Source organism: Anser cygnoides, chromosome 4, assembly GCF_040182565.1.
Source record: "Anser cygnoides isolate HZ-2024a breed goose chromosome 4, Taihu_goose_T2T_genome, whole genome shotgun sequence".
Lineage (NCBI taxonomy): Eukaryota > Metazoa > Chordata > Aves > Anseriformes > Anatidae > Anser > Anser cygnoides.
Genome location: NC_089876.1, coordinates 24733579 through 24756976, shown reverse-complemented (window position 1 = coordinate 24756976; position 23398 = coordinate 24733579). Strand labels below are relative to the sequence as shown.

The window sequence follows — 23398 nt, the reverse complement described above, 5'->3', positions numbered from 1 at the left end:
CTCAACTGTTACTGGTCCATGGAACTGGGAAATTCTCTCTTTTTGTTCCAAATTGTGACTGAGGGGAGGGAGAAACAGACTGGTTGGTTAGAAGCAATGGAACTTTTTGTATCTGGAAAGCTGAATTAACAGTTACTAGTTGAAAATTACAAATATGTAACTAGATTGCAGAAAAGTAGTTATATAAGATACAATTTTACCATAAAAAGTCACTTTTAAAGTAGTTAATTGAGCATTCGGGCTTCTATCTACAAGACATCTGAAGTCAGCCCCAGATATTGCCACCATGCGATGTTCGGTGCTTACAGCGTAAGCTGGTGACCTGCGCAATCAACATCTTCTCTACCAGCTCTTTGATAGTTTTGCTAAGATCAAGTTCATAACTGCTTTAGCCTCCACAACATTTCAGAGACTCAGACTTCGCCAAGCAAGATAAGGCCAATCGTTGAACATCGTGATGTTTGTTACGTAAGTAGCCCAGCATACCTGTCATCAGACGAATGTGTGTTCATCGTGCAGTCATTTCAATGACAATAAATGAGTGACACCGATTTTGATATATATCTATTTTTAATTTGAGTTCACTTCTCTAACTACACAATCTCTTAAGTTTTAAGGCATTTAACAAGAGTATTTAAAAAAAAAAAAAAACACCTCCTTACTTTCCTTTCCTTTTGTCTAGCGTGGAATCCTCCTTTAAGATGGTTTTGAAATAAAATGGGGATTTCTTTTCAGTTCTATACATTACAAGCACACAGGTCTAGATACATCCTTACAGTTTCTCCAGAAACAGAGCTTATCCTTTCCTTGGAACAGGTAAGGAGCATGGGTACACAAGGATATACAGCAGGTGAGTGATGACTGAGTACAACAGCTGGTGCGGATTAAAAACACTAAGAAATGTTCACTGATTTGGTGAGGCACCGCTATTTACGTGATGAACAGGAGGCAGCTGTCTACGCTGGTGGTGTAATACATCCTTTCTTCTAAAGCTCATCCAGCTACGTTGGCTGGTGCTAAGGGAAAAAATACAGATGTTAAAACACTGTCTCTGGTTTGGGTCTAAATCCTTACGACTCCATATCATATTGCTGACACTAGGCATTTTTACAGACTGAGTATATTAAATGGTTGCCTAGAAGAAAGTTTCTCTTCTGGGCCACAGCAAACCATTGCCCTTCTAGACTGCTGTGCTGTGTTTGTTTCATTTCTGCAACAATATAATCTAACAATTCCCAAATTACCTCTTACAGTCATTCTGTCAGTTTGCCATTTTTGTACTTACATTGTCCATATTTAACAATAAATCACTTATTAAAAGTGTGCGTCCCTTTTATGCCATGCCCAGACTATAAAACAAGTGTAGGTATTTACCAGTTACTCTGCATTTGCTTGCAACAGGGAGCTGGTTAGAATCCCACAGCTAATTTCTAGAGAAAGACAAACTACTCTGTGTTTAGTCATTATTCAGATGAGTAGCAATACTATTTATAAAAATAACCTGCTTTGACAGACTTTTTGACTGAGTCTCTGACAACTAAGATGAGCATTGTCTGACATTACATTATTATGACAATTATTTTTAGTATCAGATTATTTATCTAGTTTCCATTGATGATAGTTTTTAAGCACATGGGAGTAAAAACTGAAGGAATAAATATTAGAAAGCAAGCCATGTGTTTGGCCAGGTGCTGTACAAAATTTTACATCCAGTCTTAGAAATAAAGCTGACCTAACTGGCTTACTGTGCAAGGCTTAGTTTCCACGTGTCACAGTCTAAAAGGTAACTTGCAAAAGTGGTTTCTAGCACTTGTAAACAGAACCAATCATTTACTAAATGTAGGTTCACTTAAATATATAAATATATATTTAATATTCATACAGATCTATGCAGGTCATGGGGAAAAAGAAAACTGTATGCTTTAACTTTTCATTTTAAAGTGTAGAGCAAGAAGCTGTAGTATTTTTTACCTCACTCCCCCAGCGGTCTACCAGCTTTATGCAGCTGAGCTGCATTCACTTCAAAATGTAATTACTGATTTTAAATGACTAAAATTTCCATGCAGATATCCCATGATATGTTTCCCATAGTAAGATTATCCTGAATAAAGATAAACAGTAATGTAAGTGTGCGAATGAATATATACAGGAATCTTTACCTTTTCTGTAAATCTGGAGGAAAGTTTAAGGACCCTTACAGCCACGGTCGATTCCTTAGCACGGTTGGTGTGGCCACTTTTAGGCAGAGGCGGTGGAAGTGCCCTGTCACTCAAGCACTTTGCTCCAGTCCGGTCAAAATAGGAACTGGAAGTTGGCATCCCAGGCTGGGGACGTACATATGGTGATATCACTGGAGGCAAAACAATTTCCACAGGCTTCAGCACAACCTTCTTACGTTCTGCACGCGCCTTTCTGGCAAGCATCTGTCTTCCATGCCCCTTGCCAACAGCTGGCAAGTGAGCTGTGTGTTTCAGCACTCGAGGAAGACCTGTGCCTGCAGCTGGGCTGACAGGTTTCTTCAGCTGAACGTAACTGACTGGTTGGTTGACATTCTTTTTTCTCAGTTTAGTTACTACTTTAGATACTGAAACCGCAGCATTAATATTAGATATATCCTTACGGTGAGGGAACTCGGCCCTTTTAGGCTCTGTACCGCTACCAGTAACGCCACTTCCATGTTGTGTTGTTTTCCATTGCTTGTTCTCATCGTCCTTTGTTTTTTCTGCAATGCTGCCCAGTAGTCCTTTAGCTGCAGCACGAGCCAAAATGTCTTGAACGGACACATTTTCAGAAGAATCTTTCTGAAAATTTCAAAGGAAACAATAATACATCTAGGCCACAGTTGTAAACTCAACACATTGATCCGATTCCTCAGAATTTACCCACAGGAAAGGTATGGCAGAATCTAGCAGAAATACTTAAGTCACATTTGATAAACACTAACTGTTTATTCAAGAAATAAGTAATGTGACTTGTGTAAAGTGGTATCTGAACATTTGCTCTTCACAGACTTTGCCCTCTACAGGCCTGAAGAGTAGAAATTAATTCTGGACTTTTTAATGCATCTCCCTTATTGATTTGCTCTGTAACGTATCTATAATAGTATAATAGTGTGTGTGTCAAAAATAATTACTAAAATACAGAAATATTATCAATAACATCAAGCATGACTATTTTTCGTGATAATGAAATTCTCTGCTCATAATACATAAGGAAAGAACACAAACTAGATTAACTAGGAACTAGGTCAATAGCCAAACACTGGAAGAGAAGCAATGGTGATGAAACTATTTAAAACTACACAAGAAGGGTAGGTACCTGAAAAACAGAGGCTGCAGTTTATTTCTTAGGCTAAGTTTTGTTAGAAAACCCTCATTTCTAGAGTCACCTAAAATTTGACCACTGTTGCCATTAGGGGTAATCGGTTCCATGCAGTAGAATTTCACTGCAAAATGGTTCAAATCAATTACCTAAAACAAGCGTTTCGTTCTCTGATTGGAGGGAATAGAGAGAATAGGGTAGACAGATGTACACACCATGATTAACTAAAACTTACTAGCTCAGAAAGGCGGGTTAAAAAAATATTCTAAACTGAAAGGAAAGAGGTCAATAATAGATAACACTTGAAAAGCCATTCAGGTGATTCTCTTACTCTAATAAGATATTCCCCTTTTAATTCTCCCCAGGATGCAAGCTTCTTTCAAGCACTGGAATTGGAGTATGACAGAAAGTGGTACAAATAACCAAGATCTCATATTGTTAATTTTCAATGGAATTTCTAATTGGCTCCCCCGCTTTCTTCTTTTGGTGAAGGAAGTCCTACTTTCCTCAGCCACAAGATGAAGAGCTTGATGCTAAGAGGTACAAACCATCCCTGTAAGGCCTTACCTCAGGAAATCACGCCAAGACTTTTCCATTTACTCAGCAAAAGCCTCCTGTTTTTCAGCCCAGATCTGCATATGTCTTAGTTTTGGAAAGAAACGTTCATACCTATTTCAGTAAAATTATAATGAAGTTTTAATCCCTACTGCTGACATTGCCTGCTTTAATACTGGCAAATGTTGGTGATACATACAGACCTAACAAATAACTTCCCTAGACACCATTTATCATGATTCTCAATCAAGCTGTATATTCTGTTCCAAGCTGTGACAACAACAGTGTGTTTCCTCTAAACACGTTCCTCACACAGACCTAGATTAAGAGACTGCTCTGACCACAAACCGCTCTGACATAAAAAGCACGTTGGAAAGCTGCGCTCAGCATAAACCCTAGGAGTTGCACATTTCAATTAATTACCTCTAGAAAATCTGCAGCATTGCTCCCCTGATATTTGGTCTTTTTGAGACATCCAAAGATGAGCAAGGGTTTGTTTTTTTGTTTTTGTGTGTGTGTGTTTTAAACTGTTCCATTTTATATATTCTTTTGTGGAAAATGACAATACTCTTTTTTTTTTTGGTGTAGTGCTTTTAAATTGTAATTTTCTTAGCTTACCTCTCTTGCTATAACAGCTAGGAAACAGCCACTAGAAATTTCTGATAGTTCTGTTCTGAAAAAAAAGCCAGTGCAGGACTCTGGATTTGAGCACGTAGAAAAAACAGGAGGAATAAGCCTGCAGAAAATAAAGAAATGACCAAGAGATGTTATTTAAGGATATAAAAGGAAGTAAATGATATATTAAAAGCAATTTCAGAATTGTATCTTGCAATGACAGTTTTATGAAGCCTATTTTCAATTTAAAACAAAAAAAGGCAATTCAAGACAGACATGAGAATTAATTATATTAACCACCAAATAAATATATATAAACATAATTAACAACTACATTCCATCTTAGATCTGTAATAGCTGGATCATTGTCCAGGAAGTTAGGAATGCTCTCAAAACACTCGGCAGTATGCAGAAATTGTAAAGATGTTAACTTTGATTCATTAAGTATATGCTCTTAATATACGTAAGCTAAACATCATAGGTTAGAAATATTTGCTTATTTTTAATCCTCAGCAACCAGTGCTCCAGCTTTTCAGATATTAGAGTTTTGTAATGCATCAATGAGGGAGGAAGGAAGAAATAGCCTTTTCCCATGCTCTTCCTATATTCCAGTGATGTCCAGCTGTTATAAACGGGACTCGACGACTTAGCTTGTAAGGTCACGAGCAAATGTGTTGTAGGACAGAAATACATGATGAAGTGTCCTTATGCAATGTTTACCTTTCTCTTCTTCACATTGCTGTGGATCGGTAAGATACAGCCCCTCCTCATTGATCCTCTTGAGGCAGAGCTTTTTTCAAAGATAATTTATGGGGAAGTATATTCAATATTTGTAAGCAATATCCTCGTTTGGTTGGCCTGTCCATTTCTAATGGGAACACTAAAACTATTCCCAAGTTTTCATCGTAACCTAGATTTTTTTTGGTACAGCACTTGGAACTTTGTAAGAGAGAAGGCTCACAGCCCACCCCCTTGCGTTACTAAATAAAACTCTATGCCCTATTACCCATAGGAGATTCTTGCTTTTAGATCTAGCCATCCAATGCAGAGTGCTAATCCTTAGTCTGAGTGCTGTATACAGGTCACTGTTACCGTGAATCTATTTAATCGATGAGCTGACCATGAAAATCAATGCAGAAATTGACTCAAAGTTTGTATGGCCAAAGGAAAAGCCATGAATGGTTTAGTGTCTCCTCTCCATAGACCTATTTGCAATGTGTACTCTTATGTAAGGTAGAGCCTTTGCTATGAACTATATCCTTGAAGTAAGCTCATTGTCAAAAGTGGGTACACGTTTGAAAATGCCCTTTACATTTTCACAGCCGTTAGACCGGCTGCGTGACCCCAAACTCCAGCATGGCCTTATCATTTTGTTTGACGCCACTCCAGCAATGCAGAGTAATTCCAAAACATGTAACACACAGAAGTGCAACTGGCCTAAGAGCATCCCTAGAGTCCTCCATTTTCATGGAAAACAAAATTAGTTCCAAGTAGATCTGCAAAGGTGTCACTGGATGTTGTATTAAGATAACTTGCTTCTCTCAAAGCCACTACTCCCAGCACAGGTGCCAGGAGTTCTGCAACAGTTTTTCATTCTATCCTGCATTATTTTAGTCAAACATTAACTAATTCTAAGGAAGGTGCATAAGGAACTGTCATAAGTAATAAACAGCTCCAGCTTTCATCTTAAGACAAGTATGTTCACACTGCGTATTTTATCTATGGCCTTCTGTTACTGCTCTGTTTACCCTGGCCACTAGCAGCTTTATTACAGCAAGAACTGTGCATGAAAAAAGTCCAAGATCTGTGCATGACAAGGAAGGATGAACCGATTCTGGAATTGTCATTTATGAAGTCCCATCAGTCTTCACTCAAAAATTTGCTCAGGTCTGCAAAAATTCTAATGTAATTTCACCTTCCCTTTGCTACCATCTGAGATTTGAAAGTAAAAGTGTAATTTGCTGGTACGACAAGTTTCGTAACATTTCTGTAAAACATAGAATAGGCTTTTGACTTTGGGGAAAAATTCTGGGGGGGATTTTGTCTTAGACAAGGGGGATTTTTTTTCCTGAAAAAGCCAAAGCTCATGAAAAACTAATCCTCTTTTTTTTTTTTTAATATTAAATTCATTATTTATATAACAGAACTATATACTATTTATGTTCAAATAATTTAGAGACCTTTGTGTTCCAAGGTCCTCATACTTCCCCTGCAGCAATAGGTGCACAGACTTCAAGACATGACAGATTAATAGAATTTCAAATCCTAAAGGAAAAGATAATTTAGAGTAGGAGTCCACAAGCACTTTTGGACTAGCACAGCACCGCTGACAAGACATGCCCTGATTTCATACCATTTAGAGTAAAGTTTCCAGCAGGTTGCTCTTTTCTACTGGTGACTTGCAAGAAAGATGCATTTTATTGTACTGCATCTTAGTATGTGTAACATCTTTCTTTTAAAAGTCTTTGGATTGGCCATAGTTAACATTTAACATTTTAATCATACAAAATGTAAATACACTGAATGTTATCTTGAACCACAGTACCTTTCCCCAGGATGGCCAGTCATTAGCTTAATCTAGGATAGTTTAAAAAATAAATAAATAAATAAATACAGTATTATTCTCTCATGCAACAAAAACTCTTAACCTGCATCCTGTAATCAATTGCTTTATCTATGTGCAAGCAAGTACCAACTGTTTGCATTTATGCAACTGACTAAAAGGAAAATCAAAACATCCATCAGACTTCTAACAACTTCTTCAGCTGACAAGGATGACAGCTGACACATTTTAACTACATATACAGTATACACAAACACACATACCTTTTTTCATCTATATATATTTGCATCTATTAAGATTACGCAGGATGCTCTGTAACTGGAACATGTTCCCCCCTCAAAAGTCAACCCTTCTAACTACAGGCACAATCTGTTGAGCAGCAGAGGTTCTCGTTCTATATTATATTCTCATTGTAAGACTTACCTTCTTTCTCCTTTTCCTTTTTCCCAGAACTGATCATTCTGGGTAAGAAGCTGAGAGCACATTAGCAAGTTCCTTGACTTCTAGTCTCATTTTATCTTAAACTAGCTTCTTTCTCCTTTAAGCTACTTACAGGGTGAAAGCAATAGATGAAAAAGTTGAGTACTACTTAGTACTCCCATAGCATCAAAAGGAACAGAATCAGAGGCAGCAGAAAACTATTTTAAATGTTAATCTAATAGAAGAGACAGAACAGTCTAGGATAAGAATTATGCTACAACTTAAACTTATACTTTAAGGTTTCCACAGACAGAACAACTCATTTCATACCTAAATCGTTTTAGTTTATGTCCTTCCACACCAGATTCCAGTGCTTTTTTCACTACTAGTTCATTCTCTTCTGGGTAAACCGAAGAAGTGCAGTAAACAATAGCTTGTACTTTAACTACAAAAATAAAATATATATATATATAATAAAAAGTGCTAAAATTCTTCCTACACACAGTGATTTAGTAAGAACCAAAAGCAACATGAAAATTATGCTTGTATTTCACTTTTACCAATAAAGTATATTAAAAAAAACTTATGTGCAGGAAGATAATCAAAACCTTTTCAAATATTTGCAGATTTCAGCACAAATTCAGGGCTGCATCCAGTCTTTTCACAGCTGCTAATGGAGGGGGGGAAGAAAGTAGCGGCATGGAGTCAGACTACATTTACAACTCTTCCAAAATCAAGTATGACTCAGCCCATTCTCTACACAAACCTGAAGACTGTTGTATTAACGGCTGATGAATGTTACAGAACAGAAATACCCTTAGCGTTGTGAGGATCATTTTTAGAGGTTTTGCTTACACACTTGCTGTTAATTAATAGAGTAATCAGCAAATCTTTAACAATATTACAACTGGTTGTAGTACAATGAAGCTGACAGTACCAGGCGTCCTCAGAAGCCTGAGAGCCAGCACACTTACATTTCATCGCATGCATCAACTCGGTAAGCTGCCGCTCAGCAAGACTACGGAGTTTATCCTTAGACACAGATCCTTGTAAAAGGTCTCTTAGCAATCCTGCATCTAAATGCAAAGAGTTGTAAATTTATTAATACTACTGCTATTAGCGTCTTAAGATTCAGGTAGTAGAAAAAGCTTTGGTAACAAACTTTATCATTACAGGTGCAGTGGGAAGGTAGGCTTTATGAATTACAATACCAAGGAGTGCCTGAACAACTCTTTCCCTCTCAAGTTTACTTCTAATTACTACTGCCTCTTCTTTGTTTCTGTTTAATGAAAATTGGACAATGAATAGCCTTATATAAAGTCAATAAAGGAACGTGACTAATGGAAAACTATATACTCATTGGTATATTGAATGAAATTTTTCTGCCTATAGTCTTTTTACTTTAGGAAAAGTTGTATATACTCTGCCACCCAGAACAACCCCCAAACTTTGTATTATTGACTTGAAATTGCTTTTACAAAATGCTCTTAATCCTTCAGTGCCACACAGAGAGATTTCTTTTTCTTGCTGAGAATCCTAAGCTAGGCCAAATCCACTCCTACTCATTTTATGTGGAAAAATCATAATTGATTTTACATTATTCTCTTTTGTACAAGTAGACTACTGTGGAAATCCATTACACACACAGAATTACGCAAGTCATTTAATATAAGTTTTATAGTAGTTAGAAGTCTAAAAGGAAGTTTTGGGGGAAGGAGTTGTTTTGCTTTGTTTTTTAAATGATCCAATTTACTGAAGCAGCTGTTATGTCCAGATCACAATACTTCAATACTCTTTCTACCAGCAAGTATGTGGTGCTATCTATGCTATCAAAAGTTACCTCCATGTTCACTTAAAATAAAATCTATTGGATTACTAAAACCCAGTGCAGAGCATTGTGGTATCAACAAAATCACTTTCGCGTTTTGAAGTCTGGGATCTGTTGGTCGAATCTCAGTAAAATCTTCATATAACAACTGAATATCTGAAAGAAAAAAAAATAGAGCGGGAGGGAGGAAACTCGGTGGTTCCACAAGAAGGCAAGCCTGCCTAATACTAATGTGGTAAGGTTGAAGAAACAATGGTGTCCCACAAAACTCCACAGAGCTACAGCCCGCTAGACCAGATCCTCCGAAGTATGTCCCGCTGATTTCAAACAGCTAGAAGGATTAGGCCTTACATTCTTCCACTGAAGAGACTGATAATGGGGTGCCAGTCCTGTTACAGTCTGTTCTGATCACGTCCTCTGGGTAAGCTGGACGAATGCGTGAATTTTGGATTAACATTCTCACAAACAGGTATAAATCAACCTGAAAACAACAGCCAAGGCACCAAATAGATTCCAAATTTCCCAGACACCAACCATTATATATGAACTGCTCATGTGGAGAACTTCGCCATGACCTATCAGGAGTCTGAATCTATGACATGATTAATCTGCAAACTTGATGAGCTTGATTGTAGCTGAAGAGTTCCCAGTTCACCTTGTGACAAAAAATAAGTTGTTACTACCCTCCCAAATCCTCAAACAAGTGATCCTGAATTCTGATAGAACTGCCGTATTTATGGATATCACAAACATAACGTGCACAGATCGCACATATATATAGATAGGTATCACATCTATATAACAATACCTTATGCAAATCAACTGTTTAAACACATACTTTCACATCCCATATGATTGAACAAGTTCCTCAGTTCATCTGCTCTTGCTGAAGATTTTACACCACAAACAAAAACTCTGGACATGCTGTGATTTCTCAGCGCTGACATATGGGCGACGGTCAGATGGGAACCTACATGAGCCACTATAACATCACCATCCGTATTCAGCAACGCCTGCACAGAGTGTACAGCAAGACTGCGAGACCTATCCTACAAAATAATGAGACAAAAAATTAAATGCGACCAACTAATTTGGTTTCTAAGAGTGCCGCCCTTCTTTTCCAAATTAGGAAATTATTTCACTATTTTCATGACAAACAGGAAAGAGGGGAGGAGAAAAACTAATCAGATACAGCTAATATAGAATGTAAAAAAAAATACGAACTCAAACATCTGAAGTCAAACTCACTAAATTTAAATAGTTTGACTCAAATGCTTAATAAAATATAGTATCTATAGGTGAAAAGAAATGTGTGCGTATTATCCCCTTAAGAGGGAACTCTTAATGACAGCTCCAGAAAAGACAACATGGCCCATAATATGCAAAATTCATCCTCAGGGGCAGCTTATCAAAGAAAAGAAAAGCCAGGCAGCTCCTGAAGGAGAGCTATATAGGAGAAATGAAGCCCTTACAGAGCAAAGAGTAAGATTTTGCTTAAATTTGGACAAGATTTGCACACAGAAAGATTAGACAACAACTGCAAATAATCTCATACTACAGATGTGAAGAGGAAAGTGATATATATCAAACATCTCTATCAAGTTCCTTGAAATGGCAGAGTGAAGACATGAAGCACAGGTGCAAACTTTTGGACCAAATCTTGCATAGACTTATGTTAGGGATGGGAGAGCAGCACTTTAAGTTCACATTAGTATCTATATATATATCATCATATACACATCACACACACATATATACACATCAGTCAAGAACCACCTTGTCCCACTAGACAGAAATGGAGCTTTTCAGGGTTCTGTTTCCTCACTTTGAAAATTTTTAAATAGTAACATTCAGAATTTTCCTCCATGACCTATGGAGCTGTCATGTACAGTTCTTTTCTGTGAATCTATTATTCAAAATATCCATACTGAAATGAGATATTCAGAATTACTTTGTAACTTGGCTGCATCAAAAGCAGCGTGGCCAGCAGGTCAAGGGAAGTGATTCTCCCCCTCTGCTCTGCTCTCTGAAGACCCTACCTGGAGTGCTGCATCTGCTCCAGGGACCCCGATACAAGAAGGGCATGGGCCTGTTGGAACAAGTCCAGGGGAGGGGACCATGAAGATGACCGGAGGGCTGGAGCACCTCTCTTATGAAGACAGGCCGAGAGAGCTGGGGATGTTCAGCCTATAGAAGAGAAGGCTCCGGGGAGACCTTAGAGCTGCCTTACACTACTTAAAGAGGCCTACAGGAAAGCCGGGGAGGGACTCTCAGTCAGGGCATGTAGTGATAGGGCAAGGGATAATGGCTTTATACTACAAGAGGTTAGGTTTAGAGTAGATATTAGGAAGAAATTCTTTGCTACGAGGGCGGTGAGGCACTGGCACAGGCTGCCCAGAGAAGCTGTGGATGCCCCATCCCTGGAGGTGTTCAAGGCCAGGCTGGATGGGGCTTTGGGCAACCTGGTCTGGAGGGAGGTGTCCCTGCCCGTGGCAGGGGGTGGAACTGGATGGTCTTTAAGGTCCCTTCCAACCCAAACCATTCTACGATTCTACGCTCCTTGTGGGTCCCCTTCCAACTTGGTATATTCTGTTCATCATTATTCCATTACAAATATTCATAATATTCCCCTTCAACTACATATTATGAATATTAGCACACCACTGTCTACTAAGCGGGGGCAATGTACGCTGAGTTACACAGAAACTTTCTTCTTCACATTTTCAGAAGTGAGGCAGCCTCTTCAACCACTTTTGATGTTTGACAGTTTTAAAGTTAATTTTAAAACTAAATTTAGTTTTAAAAAACTTTACTAACTTAATTATAACTATGAACTATAAGCACTAGTATTTGCATGTTAAATTTAATAAGTGAATCGGTTTCTGAACTTCTGATTATTAAAAATATCAAAACCTTTTCAGAGTATGTTTCTGCCTAACCAATTGAATAGGACAGTCACACAATACATGACTTCATTCTAATACATTATTTTAGTTTGCAGATTAATATTACTCACTCAAAGGTGACATGAACTCACCTGTAGTAAGAGTTTGCAATCTGCAAAAAGATCTGAACTAAGCAGTTCTTCTTTAAGAGAGGAAGGAAAAAACAATACATCATGGCAATGCTGGTCCATACAGTAAGTGTAACGGTTGAAGTCTGACACAGATTCAACTTTTGTGAATCCCTTATTCTTCAAATCTCTGATGACATCTTGAAGGCTGTCAACATACAGCGCTGACCATTAAATATACGACACTTATTTAAGCAGTATAGTTCACATTGATATTGATGATCTGCATTGTTGCCTTTTATTTCCTTTGGTGCATATGTAAGTATATATACACACTATACTCACACCTGCACCTGTGGGCATGTAAACATATGTGTATCTAAAACCTATATTTTTTACAGACTAAACACATACACATACATACATGTAAAAACAAAATTGTAATACTGCCTAATGCAGGAGGGGAATTCACACTATTTAAGACATCTAAGTTCCATTTCAAAACATTTAAGTTAGTAAGTCTGAGTAAGTCTGATAACATAAATGAAGAAAGATGCATGTGTCTCCAGAGAATGATTCAAAGCATCAATACACAAACGTCCATGTGCTCTGAAGACCCTGTAGCAAATTTACTGCTGAAATAGCTTGGTTCTTTCAATTGCTTTCAAAGTAGCTCAGCTCATCAATGAATTTCACAGCTAATATCTGAAGTAATCCTTCTGTAAACATAATGAAGTTAGAAATGCAGAGGTTTGCAATTCAAATATAAAGATTTAAAGGTATATACACCAAGACTTGTTTGTTGAAATGCAATTTTAGATAGTGCTGTAAACTTATATAGTACTTTAAATGCAGAGTCAACACTGCAACTTTCAGCTTAGTCTTAGCTAAAGTTTACAAAATTACAACTGGTGTAAAACACCTGTTTATCTTAAAAAGCCTGTAACATAAGCACAAAATATTGATCCAAGACAAAAGTATTAAAAAAATCTTAAAAATATGATGAAATGCATTATCTGTATAACAGAATGCATTAACAAAATAACCTAGTATGGTTAACTTATCACTATGGGTCTGGGAGCACCAGTGTACATATGGAATGATACTCTGATTAATGATTTTTAAAAATGTATTTTTATTTCACGTTTATGCTACCCTTACAGAATAAACACCAGTTTTAATATTGCATCTGTCTCAGCTCCCTTGGACAATGTTATCACTTACAGCAATACACCCACTTTTTAAAGAATTTTTCCCTGTTTCTCTATTTTTCATCATATAGCTTGCTCATCCATATAATTCTTTTTAACTTTCTAAAGCAACAGAATATAGCAAACTCTACAGTTTATGAATACCATTACAGTAATATATAAAAACTTCAAAAAAGCATAGGGCAATGTTACTGTACTAAGCAGCATTTACCAGAAGAAACTTAAGTTACCAGTAATAATATAACCGGAAAATTCTAAAACAAGTGTATACGACCTATATGATAGCATATGTAAAAACTTAAATATTATGTGATACTTTTAAGACGTTACCTGGTCTTAAATGTATTTATCCAGACACATAAAGGTAAGGCAGAAGCCCTTTGTTCATGCTTCCGTATGGTTTCTGGTAGAATGTATTCAATTGAAAGAGCATCATGTTTGATGCGACATCTTGCTAGTGCAGCTGCCAATTTGATCCTAGAACTACAAAACAGTCACAGGTTTAATAAGTTTTTACCAATGTTTGCACCAACTATTGACATGCAACAATTCCATTACAATAGTATCTTGTTCAGAAACCAATAGTGAGACCGTGCTTTGCAAGCTGTTACAGAAAATACCTAGTTAGAGGCATTTTACTATACAGTGGTATAGCTGAAACTATTTTATTTGAATACATACAGGACTGGAATTATGACAGGTGTCTCCAAAACAAGACAATTTTCTCAGCTTTAAAAAAACAAGGCAAATATGTTTTGGAACTACAATCTGTGGAATATAATCACATTTTTGTTAGGTATTTAATGACAAACACATGCACTTACAGAATGAGCATCTGAAAAAAAGCTGGCCTCTAAACACATACAGAAACAATAGAATTGTGATGGAAACCAGGAGTCAGTTTTGTTATCATAGAATGGTTTGGGTTGGAAGGGACCTTAAAGACCACATAGTAGTTCCAACCCCCGTGCCATGGGCAGGGAAACTTTCCCCTAGACCAGGCTGCTCAAAGCCCCATCCAACCTGGCCTTAAACACTTCCAGGGATGAGGCAGCCACAACTTTTCTTCTTTTATTACATGAAATGTCAGATGAAATATTCCTGGTCTTTTCCTGCTAAAAGCTTTATGCCTAATCTTGATACATGATACTTCAAACCAAATAAAAATCGCTGGTGAGCTACTTCAAATATTAAGATATATTGCTTACTGCCTTCCAGGAATACCTTGCGTTTAGGGTGTTCACAAACTTTTTGGGCTACTCTATATCCAGCAGCAAAACAATTTTGTCTAGCAAATACCAGTTGATTTCTTCAACAAACTTAGGAAACAAATACTTGAACACTATTTAAAATGTTTATTGTACCTATTGTCTTTTTCTCTCTCATTACTTAAAATAATATATATTTAACGAAGTTCCAAAATAGCAGCATAGCTAAATAAATGTATGTTATTCCATTACACAACACTTTGGCTCTTGACTCTATTACATTCATAAATATGAATGTTTACTAAATATCTCTTCTTTCCTAAAATTGTATGAAAAGAAAAGTTCAACAACTCCAAAATAACATTACTAGATTATTTTACTAGAAAAAGTTAAGCATAAAGATAGTTTGTTAGCAATGTTCTTCTTAACTATAAGAATATGAAACTTTCCCTTCAAATCACTTTCTCATCAAAAATTAAAAACAAAGTCCACAAAATTTCAAGATGAAAGGTGTCTGTGATATTCTCAAATTTAAAAGAAAAAAAGCAGTGGTTATAAAAATCTATGTTTCTGCTAATATGTAACACAAAAAATAAATTCTTAGCATGCATACCTGTATAGAAAATGTTCTATCTTCCTAACTTCTGCTACAGGTTCCTCTTCATCAAAAATCTCTCGTGCTTCAAACTTTCGGTCTTGGAGGTCATAGAGCATCACAACAAGCAAGCTGGTTAATTCATCTGGCTGCAACAGAAAAACAACTGGATAGAGAACATGGCGCAAAGCTTGCCTTACTTCTGCAAAAAGATTCATATCAAACAGCAGTCTCCCATGTATGAAGCATAAAAACTCCATGAAACACTTCTTCCTGAGAATATGAAAATAATTCCTCATGAAGAATGAGTAAACTACCAAAAATTAAAAAAAAAAAAAAAATCAAATAAGTGTTATGTAGCTTATCAAAACTAAAAACACCCTTTATACACACAGGTAACATCGGATATCTTAAAAACTTTCACTGTTATCAGAATCTAAACTTGAAAATTATTTTCTTCTCATAAAGTAGTTCCCTCTGAACTGAGGTAACGAAAACTTCCTGACAACTTGTCTCTTGTAGGATTCTTTGGTACATAGCAACCGATGAGCTCAAACAACTCTGCAGTTGGGACAAATGTAAGATTTCTTTCCCATGTCTAAATGTTGGAATAAGGCAACATCTCCTTAAAGACAGCAGTTACAAGCATTTCAGTTACATCTTACTTTCACACAAATATGACTGGAACAAGCTAGAAAACTCACGGTGTGTCCCTAGTAACTTGAAACATAACCCGTGATTACCTAAGTCTCATTTCCTTATTTCCTTACAAGCATAAGCTGAAAATCAAACGTTAGTGTTAGATCATTTACCTACTCACAATCTTCATGATTAACATCAGTTCAAATTCATCTTGTAATTTTCAAAGGGCATCGAAGACTAAACTAGAAGGAACAGCAGATTATTCTGCCACCTCTAGATTTTCTTTTCTCTTTACAGCAGGGAAGTATGATGAGAGAGTAAGCTGGACCTACTGTTGCCAGAACAAGTACAATGGTTGTACACGATGCAGTTTGTCCAGGAAATTAAACTTGGGTTCAGTGCTTTCTTTTGTCTGGTAGGATTTACTCTATGCTCTCCACTCACAAGGGGATGCAGGTGGGAAGGAAAGCACAGAGGGAAGTCATTTATTTTACTGAAAGCATCACTCAATGTAAAAACAATGAGAAACCAAAACAGAATCCAAAAGTTTCCCCTTCTTATTTCAAAAGCCCTGATTTCTGTACTTGGGCCAACCTTGCTCTTGTACCCACTAAAACTGGGCAAGCCATACATTGCATTCAACAGGCAGCATCACACTAAGAGGAAGAAGAGAAAAGGATCCTTGCCTGCAGGGCTGCTCAGGGTGCTCCTGGGAAGTGGCAAACGAGTTTGAACTGCCTCATAACAACAAATATACACAACCCAGGAGTCAAACTTCCTGGTCGAGCACCATCATCTCTAGTATTCTTTTCATTGCTCGTGGACAACATCACAGAGCAGGTAATACACTGCAGTAAGTATTATGGTTCACTCTCCTAGTTTCTTTCTTTGAAGCTTTTAATTCCCAGCATCCAGGTACAACACTCATGTAGTAGCTTCGAAATTAATGCTTTAGACAACTAACTGATAAAGACAGCAATATTTCAGTCTCAGGCTATCATATAGTCAGGACCCTCTGAAAAGATTCTGATTACATCAACTCAGAAAATACAAAATACATTTCCTTAAAAAAATGTTCACTTACTATTGACTGACATGGGTAAACACAACTGTCTAGCAGTATTTCTTCAAGAAGCTCTTGATCTGAAAAAAAAAAATAATATTCACAAGTTATACTGTAAAATACAAAATTATTATGTGCAAGAAAAATAAAAGCTTATAAATTACTAGAGAAAAGCCTGAAAGTTTGTATCATGAAAATTAAAGCCAAGTTCACTCACAAACAGTAACAACTCTAAGCATAATTACCTTACATGAAAAAGCATGGATTTTAAACGCTTGATTCCACAAAACACTACCGACACTTAGATATATTTAAATATTTGAGGGATACTACCAGTCTAGTAGTAACCTACTATTTAACTTGCAAAAAATTACCCAAATCTCTGCTGCCAGGCAGAAACTAAACACTTAGATTTTACACACTTTTCCCTGCTACATCACTTTTGTTGGCAATTCTTTGAAAAGTTTTGTACTTACATTTCAGAGCATTGAAAGCTAGTTCGTAAGACATACGCTGGGAATACTCATCTTTAAAAGTTAGCACAGGAGATACTGAGTCATCACCATACCGCACTAACATCTTATCTTTAGGCTTTTTATTACGAATGCCTTGAAAAATCTTAGCGGCATTTATGTAGACGGAGTCATGACAGCCATTCTTCCCAATCAGAGTCATTGTTCTTTTCTCAACAGATCTTCTTACATCCGAAATTTTCATTTCACTCAAGTGTGAAGTATCATTTGTAACATCCTCATGAAAAGACACCGAGTTACTTTTAGAACGTGGCATTCTTCCAGTTGTTGATTGGGCAAGTGCACATCGCTGTCTTGCTGCCTCTGCAAAAAACAAAGTTTGCAGTGAATTATGAAATTTTCTTTCACTAGAACACACTTTTACCTTCATTTTCAGATTTTCAATAGAATTTGTTTCTAGGCTCTAATTCTGCAAATACATATGTACTTGTGTAAGTCTATCATAGAATCAGAGAAGCATTTAGGTTGGAGAAGATGTCTAAGATCATCTGGTCCAACCTTTAACCTAGCACTGACAAGTCCACCACTAAACCACGTCACTAAGCTCTACATCTACATGTGCTTTGAAGACCTCCAGGGATGGTGACTCAACTACTTCCCTGGGCTGCCTATTGTAATATTTCACAACCCTCTCAGTGAAGAAGTTTTTCCTAATATCCAACCTAAACCTCCCCTGCTGCAACTTGAGGCCATTTCCTCTCGTCTTACCACGTGGTGCTTGGGAGAAGAGCCTGATCCCCACCTCACTATAGCCTCCTTTAAGGTAACTGTAGAGCAGAATAAGGTCTCCCCTCAGCCTCCTTTTCTCCAGGCTAAATAAACCCAGGACCCTCATCTGCTCCTTGTTCTCTAGACCCTTCATCAGCTTCATTGCCCTTCTCTGGACACTCTTCAGCACCTCAACATCCTTCCTGTAGTGAGGGGCCCAAAACTGAACACAGTACTCGAGGTGCAGCCTCACCAGAACCAAGTACAGGGCAATAATCACTTCCCTAGCCCTTCTGGCCACCCTGTTTCTGATACAAGCCAGGATGCTGTTGGCCTCCCTGGCCACCTGAGCACACTGCTGGCTCATGTTCAGCTGGCTATCAACCTATAGCCCCAGGTTCCTTCCTGCCAGGCAGTTTTCCAGCCAGATCCTCCTGCAGAGCCTTCCTACCCTCACGCAGATGAACACTTGCACCTGACTTGGTGTTGTCTGCAAACTTACTGTGGGTGCACTCAATCACCTCATCCGGATCACCGATAAATATGTAACAGCTTAAAAGATACATCATCTTAAATATAGTAGAAGTATTTATGATAGTTCACTTACCTTATTTATTTTTACTAATGCTGATACAAAGAAAACTGGTTACTTGTTTCAAAGAGGCCAGTGCTTTATAAAAAATGCTCCTAAAGAGATTTGATTTCCCCGACTTGTTTTGGATGCTAACACACATTTGTAACAGTGTTTGTAGACTTGGAAGTCAGGCTGAACATTCGGAACAGGGCTAACTATGCCAAAACAAGTGTAGACACAAAATGATATATATAACACAAAATGATATATATATACACACATACACTTATGCACATGATACAAATAAGATATATACAAGATATATATAATATATATATTTAGCTTTCCTGTCTGGGGAAGAATACAACAGAAACATGAGGAATTCAGCAGCTGTAACACCAAAAATTAGGCATGATCTGGTGCTGACGAACAGCTCTGCATATTTTAGAGTTGACTACACAAAGTAGCAGAATTTGTTCTTTTGCCAGCCTAAAAATCCAAAAGAGAAGGTGATATCCTGACCAAACAGAAAGCATCTTATCTTTCGTTACATAAGTTAGTTTAGTACAACAGTTCTCAAGCTTTTTCCCCCATATTCCCTCACATTCCACAGTACAACTTACATGCCTCTTCTCCCATGATAAAAAATACTTGCTGAACTTCCTTTTTAACCTCTTCCCTTCCCTCCACCCATTCACACAAAGCATAGTGGAGAATGAGGATAGTAGCACACTGGGTTGGAAGGATAAAGGAGGAACACGAACTGTTACTTCTCCAGCAGGCAGACATGAAATACCCTCCATGCTAAGCCAGCATTTCCCAGTTCAAGCTCTCTTTTCCCAACGTTGGTGACAGTCAGACCATCCCTGCCTGATCTCTCCAAGACGGGCACAAGTCAGTGTCCGTCCAGTGCAACCCCTAATTCTCCTGACAAACAACCAGTGTTGCTTCCTGAATTCTGGCAGCTCATCTGGAGGAGGCCATTTCTCATTCTCCTGTCCAGGATGCATTATTTGTACCCCAAAGCTGAAAGCTGCTAACCCTGCAGAAGCATCTTGTACTGTCTATTCACAGAGATCCTGGGCTCAGACAAACGTCTTAGTCTGTTGAGAGTCAAGCACCAATGTGTGTAGTGTTAGGTGCGGCACCGATGGATCCGTGGAGCAAATGTAAATTTATTTTATGATGTCATATTGAAACCTAGCAAGTAGTTCTACCAGAAGAAAGCTGTGACTCTTCGCTAGAGTAGAGTTTCAGATTACCTAAATGAAACCAGAACTCTTGTATTTTGAATGAAGAAAAATCTGAAATGTTAAGTTACTTTGTACTAATTTGATCTGAGGATTTGATTTGATCTTGATTTGATCCCTGATTTTGCAGAAACGAGGACAGCACCTAACAGGGACCTGGAGCTCAAACCCCTCCTCCAGCTGAACACAAAATATTTATTTTGAGGATAAGGGGCAGGTAAACCACTTTCTGTGGTGTCAGGACTTTCAAGCCTCGTAGAATTCCTGATTATTGTTTGTAAATTCTTTGACGAGCTGCCTTTGCTGACACTGCTATTAAGATGATTCGATGAATGCACCTTCCCCAGAGGCAAATGTCATCTTAATAAAGATGAGATGACAGTGTTCTACCCTGCGCAGACACACCGCATTGTTGCGGTACTGTTAATCATAGCTTGGATTACTGAACTGTGTGCCAAGCAGAGAACACCAAGCTTGATTAATAGGAAGCTCTGCTGGGAGGAATTAGAGGAGAGCGAAAAGACCCATTCCATTTATCTATGGAAGAAATGAATCTGCAACAGATTACTCAGTTGAGGGGAAAGAAAAAACAAACCCTCAAGATCCCAAAGATGCATTTCAAGACAACACTGGTTGTGAAAGCACTGAAAACAGGCAGGAAAGTATCTCCTCACTTCTGGTTCCAAGTCATAATCCACTAAATCAGTAACAATGATCAAGAAGCCCCCTGTTAGCACAACAGTTCAATGAGTACTACCAGTAGCATCACAAGGTAAAAAAAGGTATTGATTTTGTCCATTACCTGTGCAAAGGGATGTAAACACCTCTCTTCTGAAAACATCTGTATTATGGAAGCTGGCAGACTCCTGTAACACAAATTACTGTTATCTAAGTACAAACAATAGCAATGAAGATAAGAAGACTGCAGGTTTCCAGCAGCAGAGTAGGAACGTGGCAAGCACTGAGCAATAAGGCAGCTGGGGAACTGAGCTACATAACCTTTCTGCCAGGCAGCGCACCTTAAGAGGCTTGGTGGTGTTCACAGTGGAGGAATAACATTTTTTCTTTTTTTCCCAATGATTGAGTAGAGGCCTCAGCTGGGCAAACTCAAATATTTGAAGGGTTCCACATCTCTAAGACTAAGCCCACAGGGAAGTCCCAGGAACAGCACATAAAGAGAATGTGGGTGAGAGGGAATAAAGCCTTTATGTTCAAGCTCTTGAACAACAAGTTTGGGGTGGCCTTTGCCCTCAGTCTCTAAACCATTTGGGAAAGAATGATACACCAAACATCTGTCAGGTACCCTCACAGGATATCCACCAAATACAACTGTCTCAAGGCCAACAGGTTTAAATCTTTGAGAGATTTTTCAGTTATCACTTCCCAACACCAGAGGTACACCATCCTTTCCGCCAGGAGGCTTACCAATGAAGAAAAATTGGATTCATTTATTTGAATGTTCTGTTTCAAGCAAAGCTGCCCAAAGCCCATGCAGTCTTGCAATTACAAACTGAATTAACAGCACTAGACAAACACACTATTTGTGGCACCCAATATAGATCAATACAAAGAGTAAATCAGAAAAATAAATACTTCCAGTTTATATGTAACGCCACTTAGAGCTGAAGTCAACTAGCGTAACATAAACACTTGGCTTTTAAGATAGCTCCAGCTTTGACTTTATGAACTCAAGTGAACAGAACTATGACATTTACTCACAATAGACTCAAATACACTCACTATTTCTTCAGTTATCACCTGTTTTTGGAAGCCTATGCCAAGACTCAATTCAGAAAAGGCAATAAGCAACCCCTCAGCATTTGTGTTATGCCAGGAAAGTCAGGACACCCAATGCTAATTCATGTTACTGGGAATTCATGCTAAGGGGAATTCATGCAAAGTGGCTGTGGGTATAGACAGGGTTCCTTATACATCAAGAGAAAATCTTTGGCAACTATATACTGTAGTTTACCCTCTTAATCTCATGGGTATGCACGACCATACCTGCTAATATCAGCTGAGACCGTCTGTCCCAGAGCTTCTACAGACTGCCAAGCTTCCTGCCGTCCCAATCTCCATTAATGAAGCTGGAGGTAAGGGAAGATTAGTTAAAGACCACCAAAGCCTGCCACAAGAACGTCACCGAGCACCGTTTTCACAAGAAACACGCCGAGCCAGAAAGCACAGAGACCCACCCAGCAGGACGCTACCCACCTGCACAGCCACCCCACGGGCTCCCCAGGCGCCGGGCAGCCCTCAGGGCAGCGGCCCTCAGGGCAGTTTCCCCCACGGCCCCACGAGCCCCGCCGCCGGGCCCTGCCCGCGGCAGCGGGCACCGAGCTCCCCCGGGCGGCCCGGGGCCGTTGGGCTCGGGCCGGGGCTCGCCGCTCGCCCTCAGCGGCGGGGAGCCCGGGCTGCTGGTGGTGGCCGGCGGGGCCTGGGCCGGCCGGGAGCGGGCTGCAGGGGCCGGGCTGAGCCGTCCTTAAAGCCCGAGATCTCTCCCCGAGCCGTGTGAGGGATTACGCCGCCATGGAGCGGGGCCGGGACCCGCCCTGGCAACGGCGGGGGTGGATCTGTGTGAGCCGTGAGCCCGTGACTGGACCTCGGCGAGAAGCCCCATTTCTGGGCAGCGAGAGCTGTCCGTGTGCTCCTTCCTGGTTTTGGGGTGGGGGTTAACTTATAGTTTTGTTTTGTTTTGTTTTGTTTTGTTTTGTTTTCGGTGCTGGTGGTTTCTTTGTTTGTTTTGCTTTGTTTTCAACGTTTACATCCCCATACGGCACGAATTCTTGTAAACTCAATGTCTTCTTTTAAAATATAAATCTTTCATACACACATATTTTACTCCATCAAAACCCCCACCAGTCACAGGGTTGGAAATTGCTGGGTATCCACGCGTAACGCCGGTTACCCGCCCAGATAAGGCACTCACTATTCATTTGCACTTGAAATTAACAAGGTGCTCTGACAACTTTTTAACTACCTCAACCTCGTTTTTTATTCCACCTTGATACACACAAATGGATCAGGCTTTTATTTACTTCCAGGCTTTTCAATTGTGAATTTCAAAGTGAAATACCCCCACAAACAGTTTTAGAAACTATTCCTAACAACTGAGCCACCACCTTGTCAAAAATCTACTTCATCCCCATAAACCTTGTTCCTGTTACATCAGTGCTGTTCTGGGCAATCCTTAAATTCTGCCGAATAAAGGAAAACAGTAAAACCCCCTGTGATTCAGTTAAAATCTACGATGCCTGACAGTGTGTCCTTTCCTGCACCTTACATAAGCGTCTGCCACA

At 38.8% G+C, this 23398-nt stretch overlaps 1 protein-coding gene across 5 annotated transcripts; it reads right to left on the bottom strand.

Annotated features, from left to right (window-relative positions):
- NSUN7 (NOP2/Sun RNA methyltransferase family member 7) lies at positions 1 to 22655 on the bottom strand. Of its 5 annotated transcripts, XM_013185956.3 has the most exons (15): positions 22314 to 22655; positions 22104 to 22186; positions 20902 to 20965; positions 17511 to 17870; positions 17056 to 17114; positions 15348 to 15478; positions 13857 to 14009; positions 12340 to 12523; positions 10141 to 10351; positions 9315 to 9458; positions 8449 to 8550; positions 7805 to 7919; positions 4495 to 4612; positions 2160 to 2801; positions 2 to 1016 (listed from the first exon to the last, which is right to left on the bottom strand). In XM_013185956.3, the coding sequence occupies exons 4-15, from the start codon at positions 17821 to 17823 to the stop codon at positions 1002 to 1004; spliced, it is 2187 nt and encodes a 728-aa protein (XP_013041410.3). In that variant the 5' UTR covers positions 17824 to 17870; positions 20902 to 20965; positions 22104 to 22186; positions 22314 to 22655; the 3' UTR covers positions 2 to 1001. The 5 variants fall into 5 exon arrangements, with proteins under 5 accessions (XP_013041415.3, XP_013041410.3, XP_066851885.1 ...); XM_066995784.1 differs by lacking the exons at positions 20902 to 20965; positions 22104 to 22186; positions 22314 to 22655 and adding exons at positions 18883 to 19060; positions 19891 to 19980; XM_013185955.3 differs by lacking the exons at positions 20902 to 20965; positions 22104 to 22186; positions 22314 to 22655 and adding an exon at positions 19891 to 20022.
- Between the last annotated feature and the right edge of the window lie 743 nt (positions 22656 to 23398).